The 25,138-nt window shown below is 28.2% G+C and overlaps 1 protein-coding gene across 3 annotated transcripts; it reads left to right on the forward strand.

The window, feature by feature from the left end:
* Positions 1-15,906: 15,906 nt before the first annotated feature.
* On the forward strand, positions 15,907-24,160 carry LOC113853978 (MADS-box transcription factor 1-like). Of its 3 annotated transcripts, none has more exons than XM_027484729.1 (8): positions 15,907-16,091; positions 18,277-18,361; positions 22,419-22,486; positions 22,565-22,664; positions 23,285-23,326; positions 23,420-23,461; positions 23,696-23,832; positions 24,085-24,160. In XM_027484729.1, exons 1-8 carry the CDS (start codon positions 15,907-15,909, stop codon positions 24,158-24,160), a joined length of 735 nt encoding a protein of 244 aa, XP_027340530.1. The 3 variants fall into 3 exon arrangements, with proteins under 3 accessions (XP_027340530.1, XP_027340531.1, XP_027340532.1); XM_027484730.1 differs by having other exon boundaries at positions 22,422-22,486; XM_027484731.1 differs by lacking the exon at positions 23,420-23,461.
* Positions 24,161-25,138: the final 978 nt, after the last annotated feature.

Here is a 25,138-nt window from a genome sequence, read left to right on the forward strand (position 1 = left end):
TAGTCTTTAACATATAAAATAGTAAGCTTTATGAATATTAATATTTATTATACTTTATATTTTTATGTGATAAATAAATTTTTACCAATACAAATTTATCAAACTTTTGTTACTTAAAATCAATTTACAAGATTAATATTAATATTTTCTTAATTTAATTATTCAAAAATATTTTTTTAAATTAATTTGTGTTCCCTGTTCTCCAAAGTTTAATTTATAAATAATTTAGTGTTTACTCATATTATGCTAATACATATTTGATACAACAGTATAAAGCGAATATCGAAGGTCGATAGTTTAATTAAAAACCTCAATTTTACTGTGAAAGCATATAAGAAAATTTTAACTTCAATATATCATTAATATAGACAAAAGCATAATATTATGTATTACAAGAGGAGCCGATCCCAACAAGTTCTTAAAGAGAAGTGACGCGCAACAATCAATCCACGAGTTAATATATTAAAAGGATATGAGGATTATTTATTCGGTTTAATTATATTTTTAGTTTTTATATTTTAATTTATGTGTAGTTTTTTTTTAAAAAATATTTATTGTTTCTATTGGAGATATGCTGGTCCTTTAGAAGCTCTTCTTCTGTCCTATGCAATGATGTTCTTGCAAGTATTTCTGACTATCTTCTGTATGACGACGTTAGAAAGATCTACCTACAAAAGGCACTTAGATAGTAAAATTAAATGTCGGTTTAGACAATAAATACTATTAAATATTTAAAATTAACTATTTATTTGTACTTCTTACTTTCTTTTTATAGGTAGTAATTTAGATTAATGAACTTCATGAGTTAGCCTTATTTAAGCCTTCTGTTTAAGTACATAATTAATGATTATCTACCTTAATTTGTTCTAACATGTCTAATTTAACTTAATCTGAATGAGTACTGAGTGTTCATCCTTATGTCGATAGAGTATTTGAATTCCTTTTCTCACCATAATGACCGAGTGATACCTTATCCAATACATTTATATTTATTTGTTTAATTTTAAATTTAATTAAAGTTAGATATCTTTATTTCAAAATTTTGTCTTACTTTTAACAAAAAAATGTAATATACTATTGATTTATATAAATTAATAAAATAATGATAAAATATTTACATAAATTATATAAAAATATAATAACAAATATTTTATATTATTATGTTATATACTTTATTTTTATTTTTATAAATCAATATATTATATATTTATTATATTTATATTAATTATTGGATAAAATTTTAAGATGAAAAACTTAACTTAAATACTTAAAAAATTAAAAAAACATAAATGTGAACAATTAAAATTAGAGACATCTAAATCACCATAAATTACAGTGTGCAAATTAACTTATTTACTTTGTGCCCAATGAAGAGTCTTTCCTTTCATCTAATGTGGTCATATAAATCATTCCCCACCAAAAAATTTATTAAGTGCATTATAAGAAAACACTAACCATCAAAGAGAAAAGAGTCTTCCCTCATTCAAAACTCAATAGGTATTAAATGTGTTTGGTAATAAAATCTTATAATTTATTGAGGATTGTATCTTTTTTTTTTCTTTTTCTGTTAATAGACTAATAGAATCATTTGACAAAGAAAAAAATAAAGAGAGTTTATAATTTTTTAAGTTAATTTATGAAAAATTACTCCAACTAACAATTAATTTATTGAAAGTTAACTACTAATAATTTTTTAATATTTTTACTTTTAATCTTTTAAATAATTTATACTAATATTAAACAGCTTTACCTCACTCTACCCTTATGTACAATCGTCATGCCTACTCAGTCTCGCCCTTGTTTTTCATTTGAATAATTAGTTGATATTAAATAAAAACAGTGAATATTTAATTAATTGACAATAAATAAATAAAAAGTGATATTTAATCATAAAAATGTGTTAATATCTAGTTACTTAATGTATTTCAACTAGTTGTATAATTAATTTTATAAAAAGAAAACTCTGATTTAATTTATTTTACTAAATATAGTCAATAATAATCATAATAACATATTATCATTATCTTTCATAATTATATAATTTAAATAGATTTTTTTAAAAATCTAACATTACATTTTTTTCCTCTTCTTTTTGTTTTGATATTTTATTTTTTATTCACTTGGATCACACTGGTGTAAAAATATAAAAACCCAAGTTCAAATTGTGTTCCAGCTGTATTTGTAGACCCATTGTGGTTGAGGGGGTAGATTGAGGACCATAATGGGGTTTTGGATTGACTTAGCATGCATTATTGTGGCACTTTTCCTCGTTGCACACCAATTTCTTTATGTGTGGGGGTTTGAACCCTTTGTTTGCTCCCAGTTACGGGGAAGCTGAGAGTGACATTCATACAGTGGATATGACAAACACATACGGCATGCATGCATGTGTTATGTAATATAACCCCCCATTAATTCCATCACTTTAACCACATAAATGTATATAATATTAATTCAATGTCACCACCTCACATATCATCACCTCACTTTACAACCCAACTCATTCCCTTCTTGTCTTCGTATTTTAGTCAAAGGTATCTCACTAGTGTTTAAGCTTCAATTAGGACGTGTTTAAAATATTTTTATAAACTTATTTTAATAGCAAAGGTGGTGTCATGCATGTTTGAAGTGGCATGCAACTCTTACCCATGCAAGTGTACTTGAAGATAATTTGGTCTGAACCTGACCAACTTTTGTGGGCTGGTCAACAATTAAGTGACTAGTTTGCAATAATTAAAGGATTAGAAATGATATCCAAATGTTTAATAATTGAAGAACTTAAAATGTGTACCTCTTTGTTCACTTGCATGACTATGAAACATTGATGTACAAGATATTTGCATTGGGCATATTTTGGTGCAGGATTTATATCCAAATCGGATCTTCTAACTATGACAGGCCTAAAGACAAAATTGGTAAAAATTAATCTTTTTGTTGGGGTCCGCTGTTATGAACATAATAATGGAACTGTGTCAAGTGGGGGCTATATGCAGCGCTTTTCAAATTCTGCTTTTCTCATGTGTGGTGGTTGCAACTTTTATGTATCCATAACTTTGTTTTCCCCTCATATGAATTGCCACGTAAAATCACTTTTCATCCTTTCACAACGTCTTTTTGTTAGTTTCAATATATAACTATGAGCTACATCCATTATCACCAAACTAGAATCACAAGTTAGCTTTTTATATTCAAATTTTCTTAAGCTATATAGTACCTACTCCATTTCTTTTCATTTAAGTAATCTATACCCAAAGCTTAACGAAAAATCTTATCGTAGTTATATAAAAGTTGGCTTAAATTAGTCGATTTTATCGGTGAACCAGTCTAATTTTATCTCAAAGAGCGTTTTTTTTTTTCTTTTGATCGACGATATTCAATTATGTAATTGAACTGATTTAACCTGACTAGTCACTTGGTTGAATCGATACCCAGTTCATGTTTTGAATCACTTTTGCAAAATAAAAACAATGCAAAAGTTTCATGTATGAAATTTGAACTTGTAGAGCCTAATAATTAGCTTAGGTAACATCAAGTACCAATCATTACGCCATAGCTAGATTTTAATATATATATATATATATATATATAATATTATTATTTAACTAATAAAAGTTTATTAAAATGAAAAGTAATTCAATATCGCTTAAATAAAATTTTAAATTTAAATTTTTGTGTATGTGAAAAATTAAATTAAATTATTGTTTGATTCAATTAAATGCTAGTGAACTAATCGTGTCGTTTATTCAAATAAATTAAAAAATCGAGAGTTAAAAATCCACCATGAATCAGTTAAATCGGTTCAAAATTGCTAATATATGGTATAATATTTTAATTTTAGCTTAAATTTTACATAGTTTATTTTTTATAATTTATTTTAAATGCTATTAATACATAGTATATAACATTAAAAATATATATTTAATATTTCCATTTTTTTGTTTGTTTTTTATTTTTTATTTTTGGCAACCAGAAAACATAATTTGATCGACAATATAACTAAATATTCACTTGGTGCATGGAATCAAGTATGAAATTAAGATTTAAAATTTAAAATAGATCTTAAGATTATAATAATTATGGTATTTTGTATTGATTGGAATTATAATGTTTGAAAGTCTTTTTAGAATTGAAAATATAATTTTAAAATCCGTTTTTTTTTTATGATTTATACAATTGAAATTAATATTTTTTAATTCTTTATTCTCATCATTAATCGAACTACAGTTTTTGACATCACATTGACATAATACAACAATCTTGCTGCTACCACTATCGTTATTCTTAATATTATTGTTATTATTGTCTTTGACACAGTTATTATATATAATTTAAAATTTTTATTTTGTGTGCTAAATAGGTCTAAAAAGTACATAAAAATTTATTAAATGTTTTATTTTATAAAGTTGTATTATTTAATCAGATCTCTATACACATGGTTCATTTAAATGATGATTTATACTTGTATAACTTGAGGGATAAAGGAGTTGAGCCCATAGGTTCAGACAGCCAACTCATTAACTTGTAAAAAAAGAATATTAAGTTTTGAAATTTTTAAAAATATTTTTTGTTATTTTAAAGTAAGAAAAAGATTATTTAACAGATTAACAATATTTAATCACATTCTTATACAAATTTATTAAAAGAGACCCATTTAAACGTGAATCAAAGCAGCTTAACTAATATAACGGTATGCTTATGCTTATACAAATTTATTATTTAATCACACCATAATTAACAAAATAATAATTAATTATGGTGTGATGAGTCATACGTATCCATTGTCAAACATTGATTTACGTTTAAAAAATTGATTATTATTATTATTATTATAAATTCCATTAAAGAAAAGTTTTAGTGTGAGCCCACTTGCGAGTTGCGACGTGACTTGTTTAAAGGGAAGTGCCAAATTTGGAATAAGGTCCACGTGCTACGATGGTTGAAGCAGATAGTGTTCGCCTTAAAATGGGAAAGTTTCTGACACCCCCTATGTGCTTCTTTGCAATGGACCCACCCCATTCAACTCTATTTACTCAACTTCCTTTTCCTTTACTATTCCTTCCCTCAAACCCATAGGACTCTGGTCCCCACCATTTCATTTGTTCAACTTTCTCTGTCTTTCATTCACTTCCTCCCTTCTTCTAAGCATTCATTTTCCTCATATCACTGATTTTGAAACTTAAACAAACTTTTACTTTGTACTTGCTCATTTATTTGATCTTAAACAACTGTTTTTTATTATGCCCTTTTTACATCCACATTTCATTTAATTAAGGACTCAGAAATTTAGATTGTGAACTAGGCTATTGTGACAATGCCTAAATTAGGCTAAAATGCTAGCTAGTTTCAAAGAACGTACGTAGTTCTCTTCCCTTCAATATTTATGAGAAATTTTGATGGTCTGTTATAGCATAAGGGCTTATTGTGGCCGAACACAAAAACAAGGTCTCTTCCACTTCTAATGTCCTTCCCTGGTTGCGATCCAGAGAAAATTAAAAAAAAAGGGCTCGATAGAGCTAGTGGCAGTTGAAAGATAAATGTAAAATTAGAATATGCCTTATTTTGCCTTTGTCACATTCCTTGTTTTCACCAAATTATGCAAAGTTGTACAAACTCCATTTAGAGTTTGTTCATGTTCCTGGTAAAATATATTTACAAAATGTTTAAGAGAGAACATTTTGAAAAGAAAAAACATCATACATTTGGTAAATAATATACAAAATATGATTATTATATGAGTGATAATATTACTGGAGGCGATAAGATTGTACAAGTATGGAAATGATTTGACATTGACTACACAGAGTGTATGGGTTAAGGACAAAGTTATTACCATTCCTGTTAATTAAATCTTGACGGGTGGGTAGATTGGCAAATTAAAGCCACACCAAGTGGCCCACTAAGGCTTGATGACGGAAAGAGTGTTGAATTGAAATAAAGGGGTATACTATGGACCAAAAATTAAAAAGGAGTTAAAGGCGTATACTGAAGAGTGTTGCTCGCTTGCGTTTTCTTTTTTAGAAAGAACGAACACTGCTAAATCCTTCTAATTTCTTAGCTTCAAAATTATGTATAAATTATTTCTATTTATTTTATCTTAAAGACTCGAATATAATATGTCATTCCTCTAATTCCTTAGAATTTGATTGCGGTTTGTTTGAGATTATGACTGAAAATATCAATCAAATCCAATTTTTTAATGGAAATTAATCAAACCTAGTTGTGTTCATTTAATCAAATTAATTAATCATTTGAATTATTTTTATTTAAAATACAAAACTGTAGTGAACACCTTATACATAATTGGCGTGATTGAAGCATACTTGTCATAGATTTATTTTTCAAATTATTGATATGTGGATATAATATTTGATATATAATTAATTTAAATAGAGTTAATAATGATGAGATTATTATAAATGAGATTACTCTTTTTTTCAATAATTTAATATAGCTTTATCATTAGGGATTCAATTTAAGAGCCTTGTGTAATTAGAGCAATCCTATTAATTGATCTACCGCATTCGTGTAATTAACAAGTCCAAACAAATCATCGTTCTTTTTTACTTATCCATTTCCGGTTACTCAATAACAAAAAGTACACGTTATATATATATAAAAAAAAAAGAATAAATCGCAATTTATCCGTTACAGTTTTATGTTTTTTTATTTTATTTGTTTTTTCTGTTAATAAACTCTTTTATGAGATATAAAATCAAATAAAAAGTAAAATTAAGAAAGGTTAAGTTAAACAACAAAAATATTAAAAAATTGTGACATAAGAAAATATAACAAGTAAATTGAGAAAGCATAAGACTAAACGAAATAAAGTATAATTTACCCACACAAAATTAATAATTTAGCATCATTTAAAAAATAAAAAACTTAATTGATATGTTATTTTTTATTAGATAAAAAGAACAAAGGATATGCGATTTTGTTTCATTAGTAGGATCGATCAATATTTATTAATTTTTTTAATATTTTCACAATTTTTTTATAAAATTTAATCAAATAATTAAAAAAATGTTAATATAAAGAGAAAGATATATGTATTTTAATTTATTTGTTTTTTCTGTTAATAAATTCTTTTATGAGATATAAAATAAAATAAAAAGTAAAATTAAGAAAGGTTAAGTTATTAAAAGATTGTGACATAAGAAAATATAACAAGTAAATTAAGAAAGCATACACTACTATAAAAGCGCCATTTACAGATGGTTATTATCCGTCTGTAATACAGACGACTTTACAGATAAATTTGTGAATTTTTTTTTTAAAATTTTTGAAAAATCTGTTTGTATTACAGACTGATAAAAGTCGTCTATAGCTTACCCGCCATTTAGTGCGAAATAATAGAGACAGGAATTATAGACAAATTTTTTTCTGTAATTTAAAAATGGGAGGAAAATTTGGAGCAGAAGTTACAGACAGGAAAATTTGTCTGTAAATATTGCTCTTTTTGACTAACTTTTCATCTGGCGATTTATAGATAGATTTTTCCATTTGTAACTGGACTTGACGAATTTACAGACGAAAAAATCTGTCTGTAAATGAACCTTTAAAACGCATTGTTTTATTAAACTATTTACAAACGGATTTTTCTGTCTGTAATGTGTGAAATCCTTAAAACCGTAGCTCCTCCTTCTCCTTCTTCATTTTACATAATTTACTCTCTCTCTCACCTCTCTCTCTAGGAACTTTTGGCCTTTTGCGAGTGATTGAAGCATCATTTTGAAAGATAATTTGCATCATTGTGTTCCTGATACAATACTCTAACTTTTAATCGGTTTAGTTTTTTTATTTTTGATGTATTTGAGAGACTTAAAATTTCTAAGATAGAGTTGTAGGATTGGAGATTGTATGACTAGGGAGAAAGGCGTAGAGGTCCTTTTTCGAACCTAATCATTGTATGCTGTGGGATTCTTTGTATTTGTAGAGTTTGTAGAATATGCATGTTGTGGAGTTATAAAGGGATGTGATTTATAACTGTTTAGGATTGTAATGTGTATGTTTTTGATGCATTAATTAATAGATTGTTACATAATATATAGATTATGTGTAAAGGAAATTTAGATTTTTATATTAAGTACGTGTAAACAAATGTAAGAAAATATTCATATATTAAGAGATATTCTACCAAAATTTACATTAGAAATTTGTTGTATTAAATGTAAACAAATATAAGAAAATATTCATATATTAGAGGAGATTTTGCTAAAATTTATATTAGAAATTTGTTGTATTAAGTGTAACCAAATATAAGGAAATATTCATATATAAGAGGAGATTCAGTCTAAATTTACATTAGAAATTTGTTGTATTAAGTGTAAATAAATATAAGGAAATATTCATATATTAGAGGAGATTCTGCTAAAATTTAGATTATAAATTTGTGTAATGTGTAATAAAAGGTTGATACAATATTGTGTATTTGTGTATTTGGTCTCTAAACAAAGACTTGAGGAGACATCTTCTTAGGATCCAGAATTAGTTGATGAGGATACTATATGGTTAGAGACGGTGGGTAACCTTTATAAAGGCCGCATTTACGGCATGAGGAGCCGTTTTGCAGACTTCATGTCCCCAGCATCTATCACTAGAGATGCCCCTTCTCTTGTACCTGAGGAAGTGGAGGATATGGTCTGCACTTAGGTTTATGCCCTAAATGAGGAGATGTGGAAGACTTGCATGGAAGAAGAAGTGAGCAAAGAAAATGGAGAAGAAGGTGGCATCGAGGATGCAAAGGGAGATGTAGCAGCAGCATATGCAGCTGCAACAGATACATGCATACTTTGAGGTCATGAGAGCAAACACCTCTACACCTCTTCATCCTCCTCCACCAGCTCCAACGCCACCAATCTTTAGTTTCATGTGTCATTCTTCCTCTGACTCTTTCTCAACTAGTGACAATACTTTTTCGGAAGATGATCACACCGATTATTAGTGATATACAATGTTATTTTATTTTTAATATTATTTTTTTAAATGTTTACTTCTTCATTTGTAATGACATTTTAATTTTACATTTTATAAATAATTTCTAATTTAAATATATAATTTTTTAATTTTTATTATGTTTATAAATTGTGATAATTAGAAATAAGGAAGAATAATTATGTTTATAAAAAAAGAAACATTTTTAAAAAAATTTCATAAATAAATTACAGATGAATTTTAAAATTTGTCTGTAATTATTTACCAACGCGCATATCTCAGACTGACTGTAACCGTCTATAAATTTGTCTGTAATAATAAAAAAATCTGTTTATAAAGCTGTCTATATTTATAGATTTTCTAGTAGTGATAAATCTAAATGAAATAAAGTATAATTTACACACACAAAATTAATAATTTAGCATCATTTAAAAAATAAGAAAACTTAATTGATATGTTATTTTTTATTAGATAAAAAGAATAAAGGATATGCGATTTTGTTTCATTAGTAGAATCGATCAATATTTATTAATTTTTTCTAATATTTTCACAAATTTTTTTATAAAATTTAATCAAATAATTAAAAACATGTTAATATAGAGAGAACGATATATATGTATTTTGTAGGTTTCACAGATATTTTAAAATTTATAAAATTCATGTACCTTTTTATCTTCCTAATGGATTATTCAGTAAAGTAATTTGTTTTTTGTTCACAAGTACTTGTAAAGTATGCACTCTTTCTATTAATATGTATCATAGTAATATTGATTTGGGATTTTAAATAGTTTTCAAAATTGTTATATTTTTCAATAAAATAAACTATTATTATACACATCATAATTTTATATTAATAATCATATTAAGAACATATACTATCAAAACGTCATTTTGTTATTACGATATTATTAATATAAGTCTATAGTATTTATACTAATAATTTTTTTTTATTGCATGATTATAATATCAACGAATAAATTTTCAACTGGTATATATATATATATATATTGCTTACAGTTTCCGTACAATTGAAGTAACGCGTAATTAATATTTTTCAACCCTAGTTTATCGGTGTCAAACCCTACATTTTTTTATCATTTGCTTCAGCATATGATTATTCGTATAACAATTTTCGCGTTCCCATTATATTTTAACGAGCCTAAGCATAATTCTTGGGGTTATTTAGTAATGAACAAAAGAATGTAGAGATGTACAATGCCTCACAAGTTACAGAACAAAAAAAAAAAACATGGGCGTCTGAATCATCAAAGTAGAGCTATAGAACCTTTTGTATGAAGCTAATATCCAGTTCATTGGTCAATTCCATGGTCCACAGCACTCAGTTCCCTGTAACATTGGACCACATCACAGTTTACCCCGAACTATGATCTGATGATTCGGAGAAGGAGCCCATGTAGTCTTGACCTTGCCCCACATAATGTAGGTAGCAGCAGTGTGCTGGGTCCCCATGATGTTTCCATCTTGGATTCGGTACACCAATTCAGATTGTTCATTTCACTGTTCCTCCCCTCCTCAGCACAACACCAACATTCGGAATCCTCATCACTATATGCCCATATGCACTTTTCACGTTCGTTCTTACCCTTCTCGTTCTCCGATCCCTTCCCTCTCGGATGTACGATCAAGTGGTTGGAATGCAAAAATAATGGCCCAACCAAATGGTGAGATATCACACTAATTAAGAATAACTAGAATATTACTGACCACCTAATTAATATTTTAAAATTAGTCAAGTCCTGTCTATTTTCAATAGAATATTATAATTCATTTTATTTTAATTTTATAAATTTTATGTACCAAATGTTTAATTTTAAGTATGAAAATTCCCAGCATAATATTTTTTTTACAATATTTAAATAATTTTCATTTCTTAAACTATCTTTTAGGTGTAAATTGATACCCAAGTTCCACCCTTTTTTTTTTTCGGAACATTCTAATGAGAAAAGATAGATCGAGGTAAATTTCGAAGTTAAAAAAATAGTGGAGAGATCTTTTCTTTGAGGACACGGAGCTAAGGAGTTTTATTAAATATTTATACTATTGTTTTTATAAAGATTTATCTGCAAATTTACCAAAGAAAAAGGAAAAGCTATAATTACACTGTTAGAGACCCACTATTGGATATTTTTAGAACACATGAGAGTATTGGTTTAACCATGAATGGATTTGAAGAATTTTTTCCGCTGTATATGGTGTAAAATATTTAATATTAATCATTGTACTGTGAATCAGATGAAAGTTGCGGAGAAATTTCGAGTCCATAATCAACTCCTCAGATTTGGCCTAGTAGAGTTAAAATGTATAGGAAATATTTCACCAAGAAAAAAACATATATAGGAAATTTGTATATCGCATACTAATTAGGGTCTTTAAAATCGAACCTAACCCACGTGAAATATTTGTGGAAGTAGTAACATTATACGCATGATAATTTAGTATATCTCTATATAATAAGAATAATTTTTATTTTCAAAACATGGGAATTATAAATCTAAACCATACTATCATGTATAAATGGTCAAAGCTTCCAGTTTAATAAACCTGTAGGAAACTTACATATATCTTTGACTCTATAAAAAAAGTATATACAAATTAAAATTAATTTTGACTATTTTTAAAAGACTATAACTTATTTAGGTCTAAGAGATTCTTGAGATTCAATCTATAACTCATGCGTGATTAATAGGGTGGGTAATCAAGTAAGTTAGCTTTTCGCTAAATACAATGTAAGATATATGTGTGATACGAAATATTAACTTTATGCTACTGATATGGTATTTTTGACTGGTTAATTAAACAATGTATCTAGAAAAAGTATTTTTGTCTGAATTATGTAAACTTCTTATAGGAAAAAATAATTTTATTTAAATTAAATAAAATTATTGTGAATAATATTTTTTAAAAATATTTAAAATAGTTACATTATGTCTCAATATTAAGATTATAAATTAAATTAGACAAAGTTGGCATACGTGCTCAGAATTATTTATTTAATTTGAATTTTTTTATTTTAATCATAAAATATTGCATTATTTATATTTTACATATTATTTATAATTTTTTTTATTTTACATATTTTTATAAAAATAAATTTATTTAAATTAAATAGAATTATTATAAACAATTTTAAAAAATCATTTAAAATAGTTATATTATATTTTGAATTTAAGATCACAAATTAAATTAGAGTAACTTTACACAAATTTCTCACACTCGGAGACATTGTTTCCTTTGAATTTTTTTAAATTTCAATTTTTACAAAAGATAATTTTATACAAATTTTTAAAGTTGAAAAAAAATGAGAGTATTTTTATAATTTAAAATAAATAAAAATAATTCATTCATTAATTGTAATACCCGTTTATATTTTCCAAGAGCAACATTTGGACACCTTATTTATGAGAAATTCAGAATAATCCCAACTACCTGTTGGGGCATAAGCTAGTTTTCGAAACTTGATGCAAGCTTTTGTCACCGTATCGTATACATATCTATACATAATTCAACTTGATCACTCCATTACCGTTTAATATTGAGGTATAACAAAGCAAATCGGAAGAAATTAATTTATTAATTACAACATACACTGAATTGAAAATCGGTTTTACTTGCATATAAAATATGCTATATTGGTTCTTCGACATGTATTAACCAGTTAGAACATAGTTAACTAAAAAGAATATACTAATGCCGAAAAAACATATTTGGCTAAAGATAATTATTTCTTACTTGAAGCTAAAATAGTTGTTATTTTAATTGCTTTTGGTATACAAACACCACACATATACTTGCATTGTAAGCTTCTGACAAAGCACCAATTTGGCATATCATGAATTGCAGCCATCATGTTGGTTTCCAAAATTTTCCATAAAATAAGGTATCAAGAACTGCAATCTTAGAAGCGCATGATTTGGCAGGAAAGGCAATAACATGTCTAGTTGATAGGGGTACGTTTTTCCCTCCTCATATGAAGCAGAACATGATCTCAAACCGTTTTAAGAATTCTTCTAAATTAGTTACATGAGCTAGGTAGGTATTCGGTAAATGTCCCTTCACTGGCATGGTGGGAATAGTTTAAAAGCTTCTTAATTAATTGTTAGTATGGCACAATAAAATTTAATATGCCAACGGATACCATTTATCTTGAAATTTGAAAAAGGAAGTTAATTGTAATCATCAAGTTTTTTTATAACCATTATGTCATTTTTATCCAGTAGTAGTTTCTCTGTAACATCAATCAATGGAACCATGTAAACGCGCAAGATATTGCTAAATGTCGTTAACAAATTAACTAGCAATTGCAGCAAGCATTCATCTTATTTATTGCAAAGTAAAATTACTCCTCAAATTCTTAAATTTGTTTAAAATTTTTTAAATAAGGCTCTGTATTTAATTGCTACAAAAGAGACGTGTTAAACTTATTATTTCAATCTCCATTCAAACAGAGAGGTGTGGCAACCGACCAAGAGAACCTGGAAAGAAGAGTTGACAATAAACTTGCATAATGAATTAAAAGGTTCGAGTTCTTGAGACGTTTTTCCTTGAAAATAATCGAAATATATTGTCTCACCGTTTAACGTTTAATCTTATGACGTGTATCATTAAAGTAATTAATAATAATCACAAGTTTATTTGAGAGAAAATTAGAAAAAATGTGTAACATTATACGCGTGAATAGTTTATTATATTTGTAATAAGAATATTTCTATGTTAAAAACTTGAAATTTATCTATCTAAACTATAATACCATGTTTAAATAGTGAAAGCTCCAAATATAAGGTAGACACTTTTCTTGATCTCAAACTCAACATGACCTAATAATAATAAAATAATGACAATATTTAAATATTGCCTTGCATATGTTTATATTAATAATATGATTTGATTCTTAACTCTTACTTTTTCAAAGTTCTTAATATATCTTCCATTTCATATATTACTTGGATTGGAATGTATTTTATTATTCTTTTTTCAAAGTCATAAGTATCATTTATGAAACCAATCCTATTTATCTAAACTCAAACTTTAAGAAAAATTATATTATTTAGATTAATCATCAATTAGTAAAAATAAGTTTCTTTACCCTCCATACTTGGACAAAAAAGTAAAGTGGAGCATACTTCTCTTATCCTAATTGGGCAAAATTGGATACCCATTCTCTATTCTAATGAAAATGAGAACACGTTTAGAACCTGTTTTTAAAAGATAAAATTATAGGCAAAAATGCGAAAGACACTGGCGACTTCTTGCCTCTGGCCACGTCTACTTTCTTTGTTTTACGCATAAAAAATTTGCATATATTCATTATGCTATGCTGTCTTAAAAAATTGAATTTTTTTTATAATAATAATAATAAAAAACTTGTAGAGTTACATTACTTAAATAAGGACAAATTTCTTTGGGTAAATACAAGTTTAGAATCGAGTTCTTGGCTCTGGGCACGTCTAGTTTCTTTGGGTAAATATTAGGTTAACACACATGCGAATTGTAAGTACGTACTAAGTAGGAGACTTCAACTTAAGGTCAGGTCACATGAATGCACGAACCCATATTTGTTCAAGAATAAATCTGGGCTTTCCAAATCTCCTTCACTTGTCACCTGGCATGTTATGCTTATTTTCTTCCATCCTGGTTACCAACCCCATCCTTTTCAGGTTTCTCGTTATTTATTTAAAAATTTCATACAATTTTAATTTATCATTACTTTAATATAAATAATACTCATTTAATATTTTCATTTTGTTATCATGTCATATCATTTGTCACAAGCTTACTTGTCCTATAGTGGTATAGAAAAAAAAAAAAATGATCTCACCGTATATTCAGAAAGTGTTTGTGCAATATTTTTCTTTTTTCATGATATAATCATGAACTATTCTTTTTAATCAGTTTTAAGGATTAAAAAATCAAAATATTTTATTCAATATTTTAGATTACTTAAAAATATATTAAATATTTTTAATACTATATACATATATTTTTAATAAAAAATTACTTTTATTTTCTTAATTATATTTATTAATTACTATCTCCATTTTGAAATACGCTTTTGCCAAAACTAATAGTTAAAAATTTTAAAAATAAAAAAATTATGTTTAATGTTATTAATATACTTTTATCATAATTTTTAATATTATTTGTTTATTGGGCAATGACTTGGAAAACTGTTTTTTTAAGTATATGTTATTAATATCTTATGCATTAATAAAAGAATAATGACAGAACAATAATTTAAAGGTAAAAGGACAAAAAATAGAAAAAGATGTAAATGTTTTCTTCGTACTGTAACATGATAGACAATCTTAAAAGGAAAATATTAAAACGAGACTTATTATACATTAGAGAGTCATTTTATGTCACTAAAGAAAGAAAGAAAGAGAGATTTTATACAAAATATTTTACTAACGGTAGATTTTCTCTGAATTCATTTTTGTAGTTTAAAGTAATATCATGAATTCAATCTCTTTTATCCGAACAATACATGTGGTTGATGCAAAGATAAACTTGAATTGGGGATTGGAGTAATTGATAAAGAAAAAATGTTTGAAGAACAGAATAATTTCACACTAGCTGCTTTTAATATTAGGTACACTTTACGTGTAGCAGAAAACTGCCTTACCCACTTACAATACAAATATACAAAACATTAGTTTATATTTTTGATTTCCTTAGGCGTGTCATTGTCATTGAGTTAGCAGAGTGTTAAACACCACAGGGGGTGATAGCAGAGAGAAAAAGACAGGTAGAGAGAGATTTGATTTTGGAGTTTGCATTAGGGCTTGATAAAGATGGTTTTGCTCAGATTCTTATTATTAATATTTTTATTTGTGCTCTTTAGAATACGCAAAGCTTACACCGTCACACACGAGAGTTGAGGCCTTCTCTTCTGCCCATATATACTTTTGTGATTGGGTATTTGAGTGTAAGAAAGAGAAGGTGAAGGAGAGAGAGATGGGAAGAGGAAGAGTGGAATTGAAGAGAATTGAGAACAAGATCAATAGGCAAGTGACCTTCGCTAAACGAAGGAACGGGCTTTTGAAGAAAGCTTACGAGCTTTCCGTTCTTTGTGATGCCGAGGTTGCTCTCATCATCTTCTCCAATAGAGGAAAGCTGTACGAGTTTTGCAGCAGTTCAAGGTATTCACTAAAATGCAACAAATCTTACTCATATTTGTAAAAAGGAAAAACCCTCTTTGTTTTGTGTGTTTCTATGTGCACATAAACATACAAGCACAAAAAAAAGGAGGCGCAGGAACTTTCTTCTTGTTTCCACAAACCTTTCTCATAAGTTTTTCTTTTTTGATTTATTATTCTGCTTCCGAGATCTCCAAATCTCCCTCCCTTTGATTTTTGCTGTTTTCAGACAGCTAGCGTTTGCCCGCTTCTGAATTATTCTTGTTATTGTTTTTTCTTTGAGAAAACGTGAAAAAAGTTTATTTTCTTTTTTCACTGTTTGAGTTTTTCCGTTTCTGTGAATGTCTCGGCGTTTATAGCAGGTTGAGTGTTTCTGCGATCGTATTGCTGTTAGATCTGCAACTGGAAACGCCTTAAACCCAACATACATATATATTAAACAATCACAAGATCACTGTTGTATTGTATTCACTCTATTTTTGTGTTTTTTTTTATTATTGCCCCTTCTGTCCTCGTTTCTTCTTCTTCTTTTTAATTTTTTTTTACCCCAAGGCTAAGCCTTCAGCTTTCTCTTTCTTTCCCTCTTTTGGTTCTCAACCCAGCATTTGAAATTTCCGTTTTTTTGCTTCATCTGCGTTTGCAACAGATCTGGTTCAAAAGCGTTTGCCAAAAGTATTTTTTGGAGTCTCTGGTCAGTCTTCTTTTCGGTGTAATTAGGTGTTATGTAAAAGAAGCATATAATCAATTATTTGTTCCATTTGGAGTTTTAGGAGCTGGTCTTCTTTTGGTTTCAGTGTTCAAAAACACTCAAACAACGTAACCCATCTCTCATTTACTGTGAAATACGCCTTCTTTCAGAGAAAATAAAAACAAATTTCCTTCTACATCTCTACGCCTAGGGTTTCTTTTATTTCTAAATAAATATTTTTCCTTTTCTCCCATTTTAATTTTTCCTTTTTTTTTTTTTGCTTTGCCTTCGCTTACTTTTTCGGTCAAGCCCCGCCCTTTGATTACCTGGGGCTTGTCTTCGATAGTTCGATCCACAGTCATGACCGGTGGAATTTTCACCTGCTTAATTAATTCTCATGTTACTGACAACACATGTTTTCAATTGATCGTCTCATGATAGAGACTTTTTGTTAAATCAGAATGGACATTATGTTAAATCAGAATGATATATCTCCTCCTTCCTACATTCATGTTTTTCAATCACTTCACAGACATTTCTATTGGTTGCCTCAGCCTTTTAAATTTGCGTCTTCCGAAGCTTCAACTGCTACTTCTCGCTGTTATGAAAAAACTCTGGTCCTTTCAGATCTGATTATTGTACCGAAAACTCTCTTAGTATGATCCATGCTTTTTATTCTGGGTTGTAAAGGTGACACTCCACGTATATATACCAATGATCTTACCTCATATACACTCCCAAGGCACCCATTTTCTTTATCAAATCCAGCTAAAATATTTGTTAATTTTTAAGGATTTATTGGTAAATAATATTAACATTAATTAGCACTTAAATAATTGGCAATGATTTAGTACTGCTCATTTTTTGTGGGATGTGAATTTTTTTCGTCAAGAAATTTCAGAAGTTGATGTCATTTGATGCTTTTTTTTTTCCTGCTAGCCCTAAAACATTGTTGACTTCTCCGTTCACTTCTTGTTTACCAATTCTTTAGCGCCTATGGTTCTCCTATTTCTAATCTAAGGCACATTGCGAGGCTTGCCTCAAATCTAATGGGGTTTCTCACCATTTATTATCTTTTAATGCTAATTTAAATTGTTCCCGTTAGTCTATTGAAAAGAATTATATTATTTTTACAATAATATTGTTTTTCTATTTCTCTTCATTACCTCATCGATCTAATTGTTTATTTCTTTTTATTCCTATCACTCTTTTTAATTTATGAAGAAAAAAAATACAACTTTTTAACATTTCTCGGGTGCGTGTACGCGTTTTGCCACTTATGTTGGACTTAAAAGCGAATTTGAAAGTGCAAAGATGTTTTAAGATATGGCATTATTTGTGCTTAATTAATATTGTTAATTTCTATTAGTAGAACGTAGATAACTCTATTTATTTTTTATTCTTTTTTTGGGTACAATTTTTGGATCCATTTGTGATTACTAAAAGCACTTCTGACATGTAGTTTATATAGATATATAATGCTTTTTTATCGACGTGCAGCATGCTCAAAACGCTCGAGAGGTATCAGAAATGTAACTATGGTGCTCCTGAGGCGAATGTGTCTACACGGGAAGCTTTGGTAATGGTGAATAGTCCCATATATCGTATTTAAATTCGTTTTTTGTTCATTGAACTTGCCTAATTTGATTGCCAATTTTCTTTTATTCTCATCAATTTCTGTTTTTGTTTTTGTTTTTTTGTTTTTACAAGGGGATTGGGATGCATGGGCTGCAACTAATTACTTACATACTCACAAAGGGGGAAAGTTGATTTATAATACGTTTAGCATTGTCAATATGCCGTGTCGTCGTTGATCCATTGTTTAGTTTGTTGTTTTATAAACAATGAGAAAGTTCCGGAGTATCATCACTTTAATGTAGGACTAGCTTGAAAAGAATTTCAAGGAACCAAATATTAAGATTAAAAATATAGAAGTACCAAGCTAGAAACACAATTTTAAAAATTATGTTATTTTTATAATTATTGATAAAAAAAATCAATAAGAAAAAAAATATATAAAAGACAAATTAAAACATTCCTTTTATATTCTCATCCAGTGCCATAACAACTTAGGAATACACTGATAGGCTATCCATAAGCAAACTGCACTGTGTAACTTCTGCAAAACAAAAGAATGTAGACCATGCGCATTGTAATGGTGTCACACATTTTTAAATTTAATCAACAGTGAAGCACCCAAAAAAAAAAAAACATGAGATGATAAGAGAAAAAAAATAGTTTGTAATTATTCATATATATAATTTGAATGTAGTTTCATTATTAAGGAATCACACTATTAACTTTAATTCAACAAATAGTTTGATTTAATCACTATTGTCACATTCAACAAATTATAGATACACTTAAAACGTTTCTGTTGATAAACCTTGAGGGCTTTTTAAATTGTCAAGTAGTACTCTTTAATGTTGCAAGTATAATTCCCAAAGTCATATTTGAAATTACTTTTACATATGTAATAGATTGATTTCTTTGTTGTTGAATATTGGATCGAAAAACTCCCCATTCTATTCGGTCACACATTTATGGTAAAAATCCTCTTCCTATTCGTATTGATAATCCATGTGTATGTTTTCACGTTTGAAGCATGCCATCTGTTGTTTGACTGAAGGAAAATTTTTCGGTGTACATTATTTTTATTAGCAAAAGAAATATTTTTTTGGAGCACATTAGGATGTGTTATTGTTGTGATTGAGGTAAGAAAATATCTATATCAAACAAACAGCAAATATTAATGACAAAAAACAAACTGCAAATATTGGTTTTAAAGTTCCCTAAGTCTTTTTTTTCGTATCATGTTATTCATCTTTTACGCACCCTCAAACTTTGCGGCAGCTGTGTGTCTGCATCTAAGTTAATTTCCTGCTCATATAGATAATCCTGCATTAGACCGTAATTTTGGTAATACTGTTATAAGGATATATCGTTCTTAAAGCTTTGGTAATACGTTAAGATTATTCACCACACCGTGTTAGTTCTTTACCAAATAGTTGTTGATTATATCTCACCTAGGCCCGTTTAGTGTATCCGCTCAGTGATAAGTTTGGCTTTACAATTGTTGTATTTTAGAATACTGAAGTGAATGGACGGAGACTTCGGAGGTATCAAGTGCCTTACGTTCTCCTAACTTTATATAGGAAATCGGGTTTCATGACTTAGGAATCATAGGTTTTAAGTAAATTCCATAAATTTTAGTTCCTATATTTATGCATATGGTGCCCATATTCTTGCATGCAGACTTTAAGGTGAAGATCCAATTCTACCCAATTGTCACGAATATCATCATAGTGGATCTGAAATTATTGTCATTAGTAACTTAAATTGTGTGAATCTCGACCTTTTTTTGTGTCAGTCTCCATATTTGAAGTTGTTGCCTGTAGCGGTATCATGTGCCGTAACGTAAGTTCTTCCTTCTCTGATATATATATGTGTCGAGGCAATTGTCAAGTTGTTCACAAGTATTTGCGCACCAAAGCCCATTCTGTGACACCACCCCTTGAAATTCTGCAGAATAAGCTTGGCTTGTATAGTTTTAATTCTTTGCTTGCACGAAATGTGTCATCTCAATTTCTGGAATTAGAAAATATATTTGAACCAATAAGAATCAAGTTTGGCATTCCATTCTGATTTGTAATTTAACTTGAGCAAAGAGAATTAAATATTGGAAGCTAACTTCATGTAAAGGAAGGTAAGGCGCAAACCTGCTGGAATTAATACTTTAGACTCAAAACGTTTAGCATAGATGTTAAGCTGATAGATATGCCTACGGAGCTAGGTATCAAGGAGAAGTTTTGGAAAAAATGATGAAAATGAACCACATGTGACCATAAAACAGTTTGAAAATTAGGAATTAAAGAAGTGTCATTTGTTGCAATAGGAAAATGACATTCTGTAAACTGCTTGTCCTGGGCAGAAGCCCTGACACTTTGCTTATACATTAGCTTACTATCATCTCCCACAAGAGAAAGAATATTTGCCTGTTTGGCCTTTTTGTTACGACAAAGATATGCTGTAGAGACTAAAGAGCTCTGCGTAATTTAGGTATCAATAACAACTATGGTAAAATCTACTTGCAAATCGAGGGAAAGGAAAGAAACAAATTTTAACTTGAGGGTGGGCTTGTGTTTGTGAATTGTTCAAAACATTTGTTTGCATGTTTATATTCACACATTATCATGACTAGGTTCTTCGATTGTTTTAGTTGCCTATTAATATAATTTCATAAATACCTTTTTGTTTGAAATACTAAAATATATATGTTTAATCATAATTTAATTTTATCACTAAATGCATAGACCAACTAACTTAAAATTATTTTAATTTAATAAATAATCTCTAATTACAATCTTAATCTATACTTGTGTTGAAATATAATGAGAAAACCTTTATCACTTTTAGTAATTTTATATGATTCAATAAGAGATGTCAAAAATAAAATAAAATATTTCGATATGATTACACGATAGTATGAAATTCGTATTTCATAATAAGAAGAATCAGTTGGGGTGTCAATTGTTCAAATGGATCCATTAAAACATTTTATAGTGGCTTCAAGAATTTTTCAATTTTTAATGTACCAAAAATAATTTTTATGTTTTTTTCCCTCAATTTGTGTTCAAGATCATTCTTTTTTTCAGCTCGTGTGTATTGCATGCACACTACTCTCTGCTAATCAACACAAGACATGCGATTGGTTTGATTTAAAAATTAAGTAGGATTTATTTTAATAAAATTAATTTTAAGCTATAAAACATGATTTAAATGTGTTAATCTTGATTTTAAATACATATTTTTTACTGGAACTCTTTTTTTAATTGAAAAATGAAATAGACACTGAAAAATTGTATGAGAAAGAATTTTGAGAGAAAAAACAAGAAAAGAGGAGAGTACATTTTTTAATTTTAAAATAAGAAAATTATATATTATTTATAATAATAAATATATGATTAATATATTAAAATTATATTAATCTATCAGTTAATATCTTTTATTTTAAAAATATTAATTTAAAATTTAACATATAAATTTAACTTATCTTTCTTTTCTTCTAAAAGTTTCATTTCCAAACAACTTCTTAGTGTCCCTGTCACTTCAATAATTCATTTTAATGCACTACATTACACAACACAACCTAGAAAAAAGGATAAATTAAACCTTCTAGGGACAAAAGTAATTTTAGCATAAGTGTAGTACATATTAGAAGAAGAAAAAAAAAAGCAAGGCGAAGGCATTAAAATATGAATACTCAATTTCATTAGAATAATGCTAATTAAACAAAGCCTAGGTAAAAGCTTTAATAACTTTTCTAAAGCTTGATTTGAAATCTGGAACTACCAGACACGACCTTTATTAAACTGCTTTATACATATTGGGTGTGTGTCACTCTAGGTATCCTAGCTTATATGTTTGATAGAAGATTTTAAATTTTTTGGTATATGAATTATAAAATATTTTATCATAGGTGGTAAGTCTCTGTGACTAGGCTTGTTGAAGTTGAACTACTCGAAGATGAAATGCAGTTGTCCAGGTCCCCAGCTAATAAAAAAAGATTTAAGAATCGCTGTGCATGCATGACTTCGTATATGTAGGCTTAATATAGTTTGGTTTTGGTTCCATGACTGTAGGAGTTCAGTAGTCAACAGGAGTACTTGAAGCTGAAAGCACGTTATGAAGCTCTACAACGGTCCCAGAGGTATTGGATCTTTGGATATGGCTGATTTTTGGTTGATACCAAGTCTCTTGTGTACTTAACTGCTATCCTCTTAATTAGGAACCTTATGGGAGAAGATCTTGGCCCTCTAAGCAGCAAAGATCTCGAGTCACTTGAAAGGCAGCTAGATTCGTCCTTGAAGCAAATAAGATCAACAAGGGTACTCCAGTTTCCAGCTTTTGCCAGTTACCATCACCTTAAAACAATTATATACCCATAAGCCCATTAATTACACATCAGAAATAGGAATAATATATTTTGAAAAATATATTATTTATTATTGAATAAAATATATTAAAAAGTAACAAAAGTTATCTAAAATTTATCTCTAATTTAATTTTATAATTTTTTGTGGAGGAGGCTTGCACATAGTTACTTAATTAAAAGGGTTAAATTATTAATAAGGATATTGCTGTTTTTTTTATTGATTAGTCAAGAGAGACATAGATTGAATCTGTTATATTATATATATATATATATTGTAAAAAAATTACACTAATATCAAATTATAAATTGGCATATCAATAAAAATTAATTATTTTTATATTAACTAATATGAAATTTATATTCACGATATAGTTAATTAACTGACAGTGTTCTCTTATATATCAATCACAGAATGTGTAATTTCTAAGTAAAAACGGTGTTTTCTTTACGGAAAAAAAAAGTGTTTATCATTTGAACTCCGTATTTTCAGAAACGTAAGGTGAGTGTTGACCGCATATAATTGTACGAGTAGCAATACATTTATTTTATTTGGTAAGTTTGTTTTCTCTGCAGACCCAATTCATGTTGGATCAGCTCTCTGATCTTCAACGTAAGGTATGAGAACAATTTTGCTTTCGCTTGCTACCGTTTACTATATCTTCTTCGGCTGGCACCTGCTTTTGCTCATCAATTATGTAACTTGTACAGGAGCACTTGCTAAGTGAGGCTAACAGGTCTCTCAGACAAAGGGTAAGAATTCATCAACCTATGTAAAATAATTCCTCAAAGCAGATGGTGCATGCTCCAAAGACATAATTTATACATTTAAAATAATTCTTAGACTCTGTTTTCAATTCAACAAAATGGAATTACCAAGGAAAAGAATCATTCATATGACCAAAACAAGTTGCAGTAAGATACTACACCAACTGATATTGTGGTACTGAAAATTGATGGGTATAAGTGACTTAGTGTGTTGTTTAGCAGTTGGAAGGGTACCAAATAAATCCACTGCAACTGAATCCCAGTGTTGAAGACATGGGATATGGTCGGCATCCAGCTCAAACTCAGGGTGATGCCCTCTTTCAACCATTGGACTGTGAGCCAACGTTACAAATTGGGTATGCACTCATAGTTTACTTAGTCATTCATCACGGTTGAATCTATTAATCTCGTAATTAAACTGTATCAAATGGTTCAATAATAATGTCTTAAGAATGCATCTTTGATGTAGCAAATTAGTGTATAGATGTGGGGTCACATGAGATAGTTGATTTGATTAGCATAATTATAAATGGTATTTAGATTTTCTTTTTTTGGTTAATATTTTTAGTTGTAATTTTTTTATCAATATATATATTTTTTAAGCGCAGTTATCAGCCTGATCCAGTATCAGTGGTGACAGCAGGCCCAAGCATGAGCAATTACATGGCAGGATGGTTACCATAGAAGGAAGGCAGTGTTGCATAAGACCCACTGTATCAGCACATTTGCCGTTCCAATTTTATTTAAAAACGGGAAAAAAAAAAGAAGAAAATTTCTTTGGGATGTAATGGACCTGTAAGTGTCTACCGTGTATGAAGTAGGAACAATGTTTAGCAGTGCTGTTCGTGTGTGCGCTTTGATCAAACTGCACTTCTTTGCTTCAGTTACTGTTTCTTCCTTTATAATAGAAATAATAATAGAATAATAATCATATTTGTTAGCTGATTTATATCTCAACTCATAAAATTGCATTTATCTTAATTTTACAGTTTCTATTTTTTATTTTCTTGAATTAGTATTAATTTTTTTTTATATATAAATTTTAAATTTTTCTTAAACTCTCTTTAATAATATATATTTTATATTTATAAAAAAATAATTATATTTGTTTACTCTCTGATTACCATATTTATTACCCGTATTTTCTGGTAGGCATTACTTAAATATTTTTTTTATCTTATATTATTTAAAATATCAAGATAGTATTTACTATTTTTAAATAATGTCCTTATTTTTCATGGATACTTTTTTTTTGCCAACTACTCCTTCCGTCTTATATTACACTACCTAATACTATTCCATACATTTAATAAAATAATAATTTTACAAATTACAATAACAAAATAAAAAAAATAAATTTAACTTTCAGAAATAGTATAAATAACTAATAATAATAAAAATTTTATTAAAAAATATTTATCATACTCTTATAGTTTTAATATAATAAATATATACTCAATAAAAAAAAAATTATTTTAGGGTGTTTAAATTTAAATTTAAGAGTTAAGGTCATTAACGTTTTAAAATGAATTAAATTCACTAACATATCTATTTTAAAAGTGTTGATAAAAATTACTCAAGAATAAGTAATAGTTATTATATAATTATTTAACAAAAGCTGTTCCTGATAAGAGTATTATTTAAAAATTATTTTTGTAGTAC

The sequence above is a fragment of the Abrus precatorius genome, unplaced genomic scaffold (assembly GCF_003935025.1).
Source record: "Abrus precatorius isolate BTA unplaced genomic scaffold, Abrus_2018 Scaffold11, whole genome shotgun sequence".
Taxonomy (NCBI): domain Eukaryota; kingdom Viridiplantae; phylum Streptophyta; class Magnoliopsida; order Fabales; family Fabaceae; genus Abrus; species Abrus precatorius.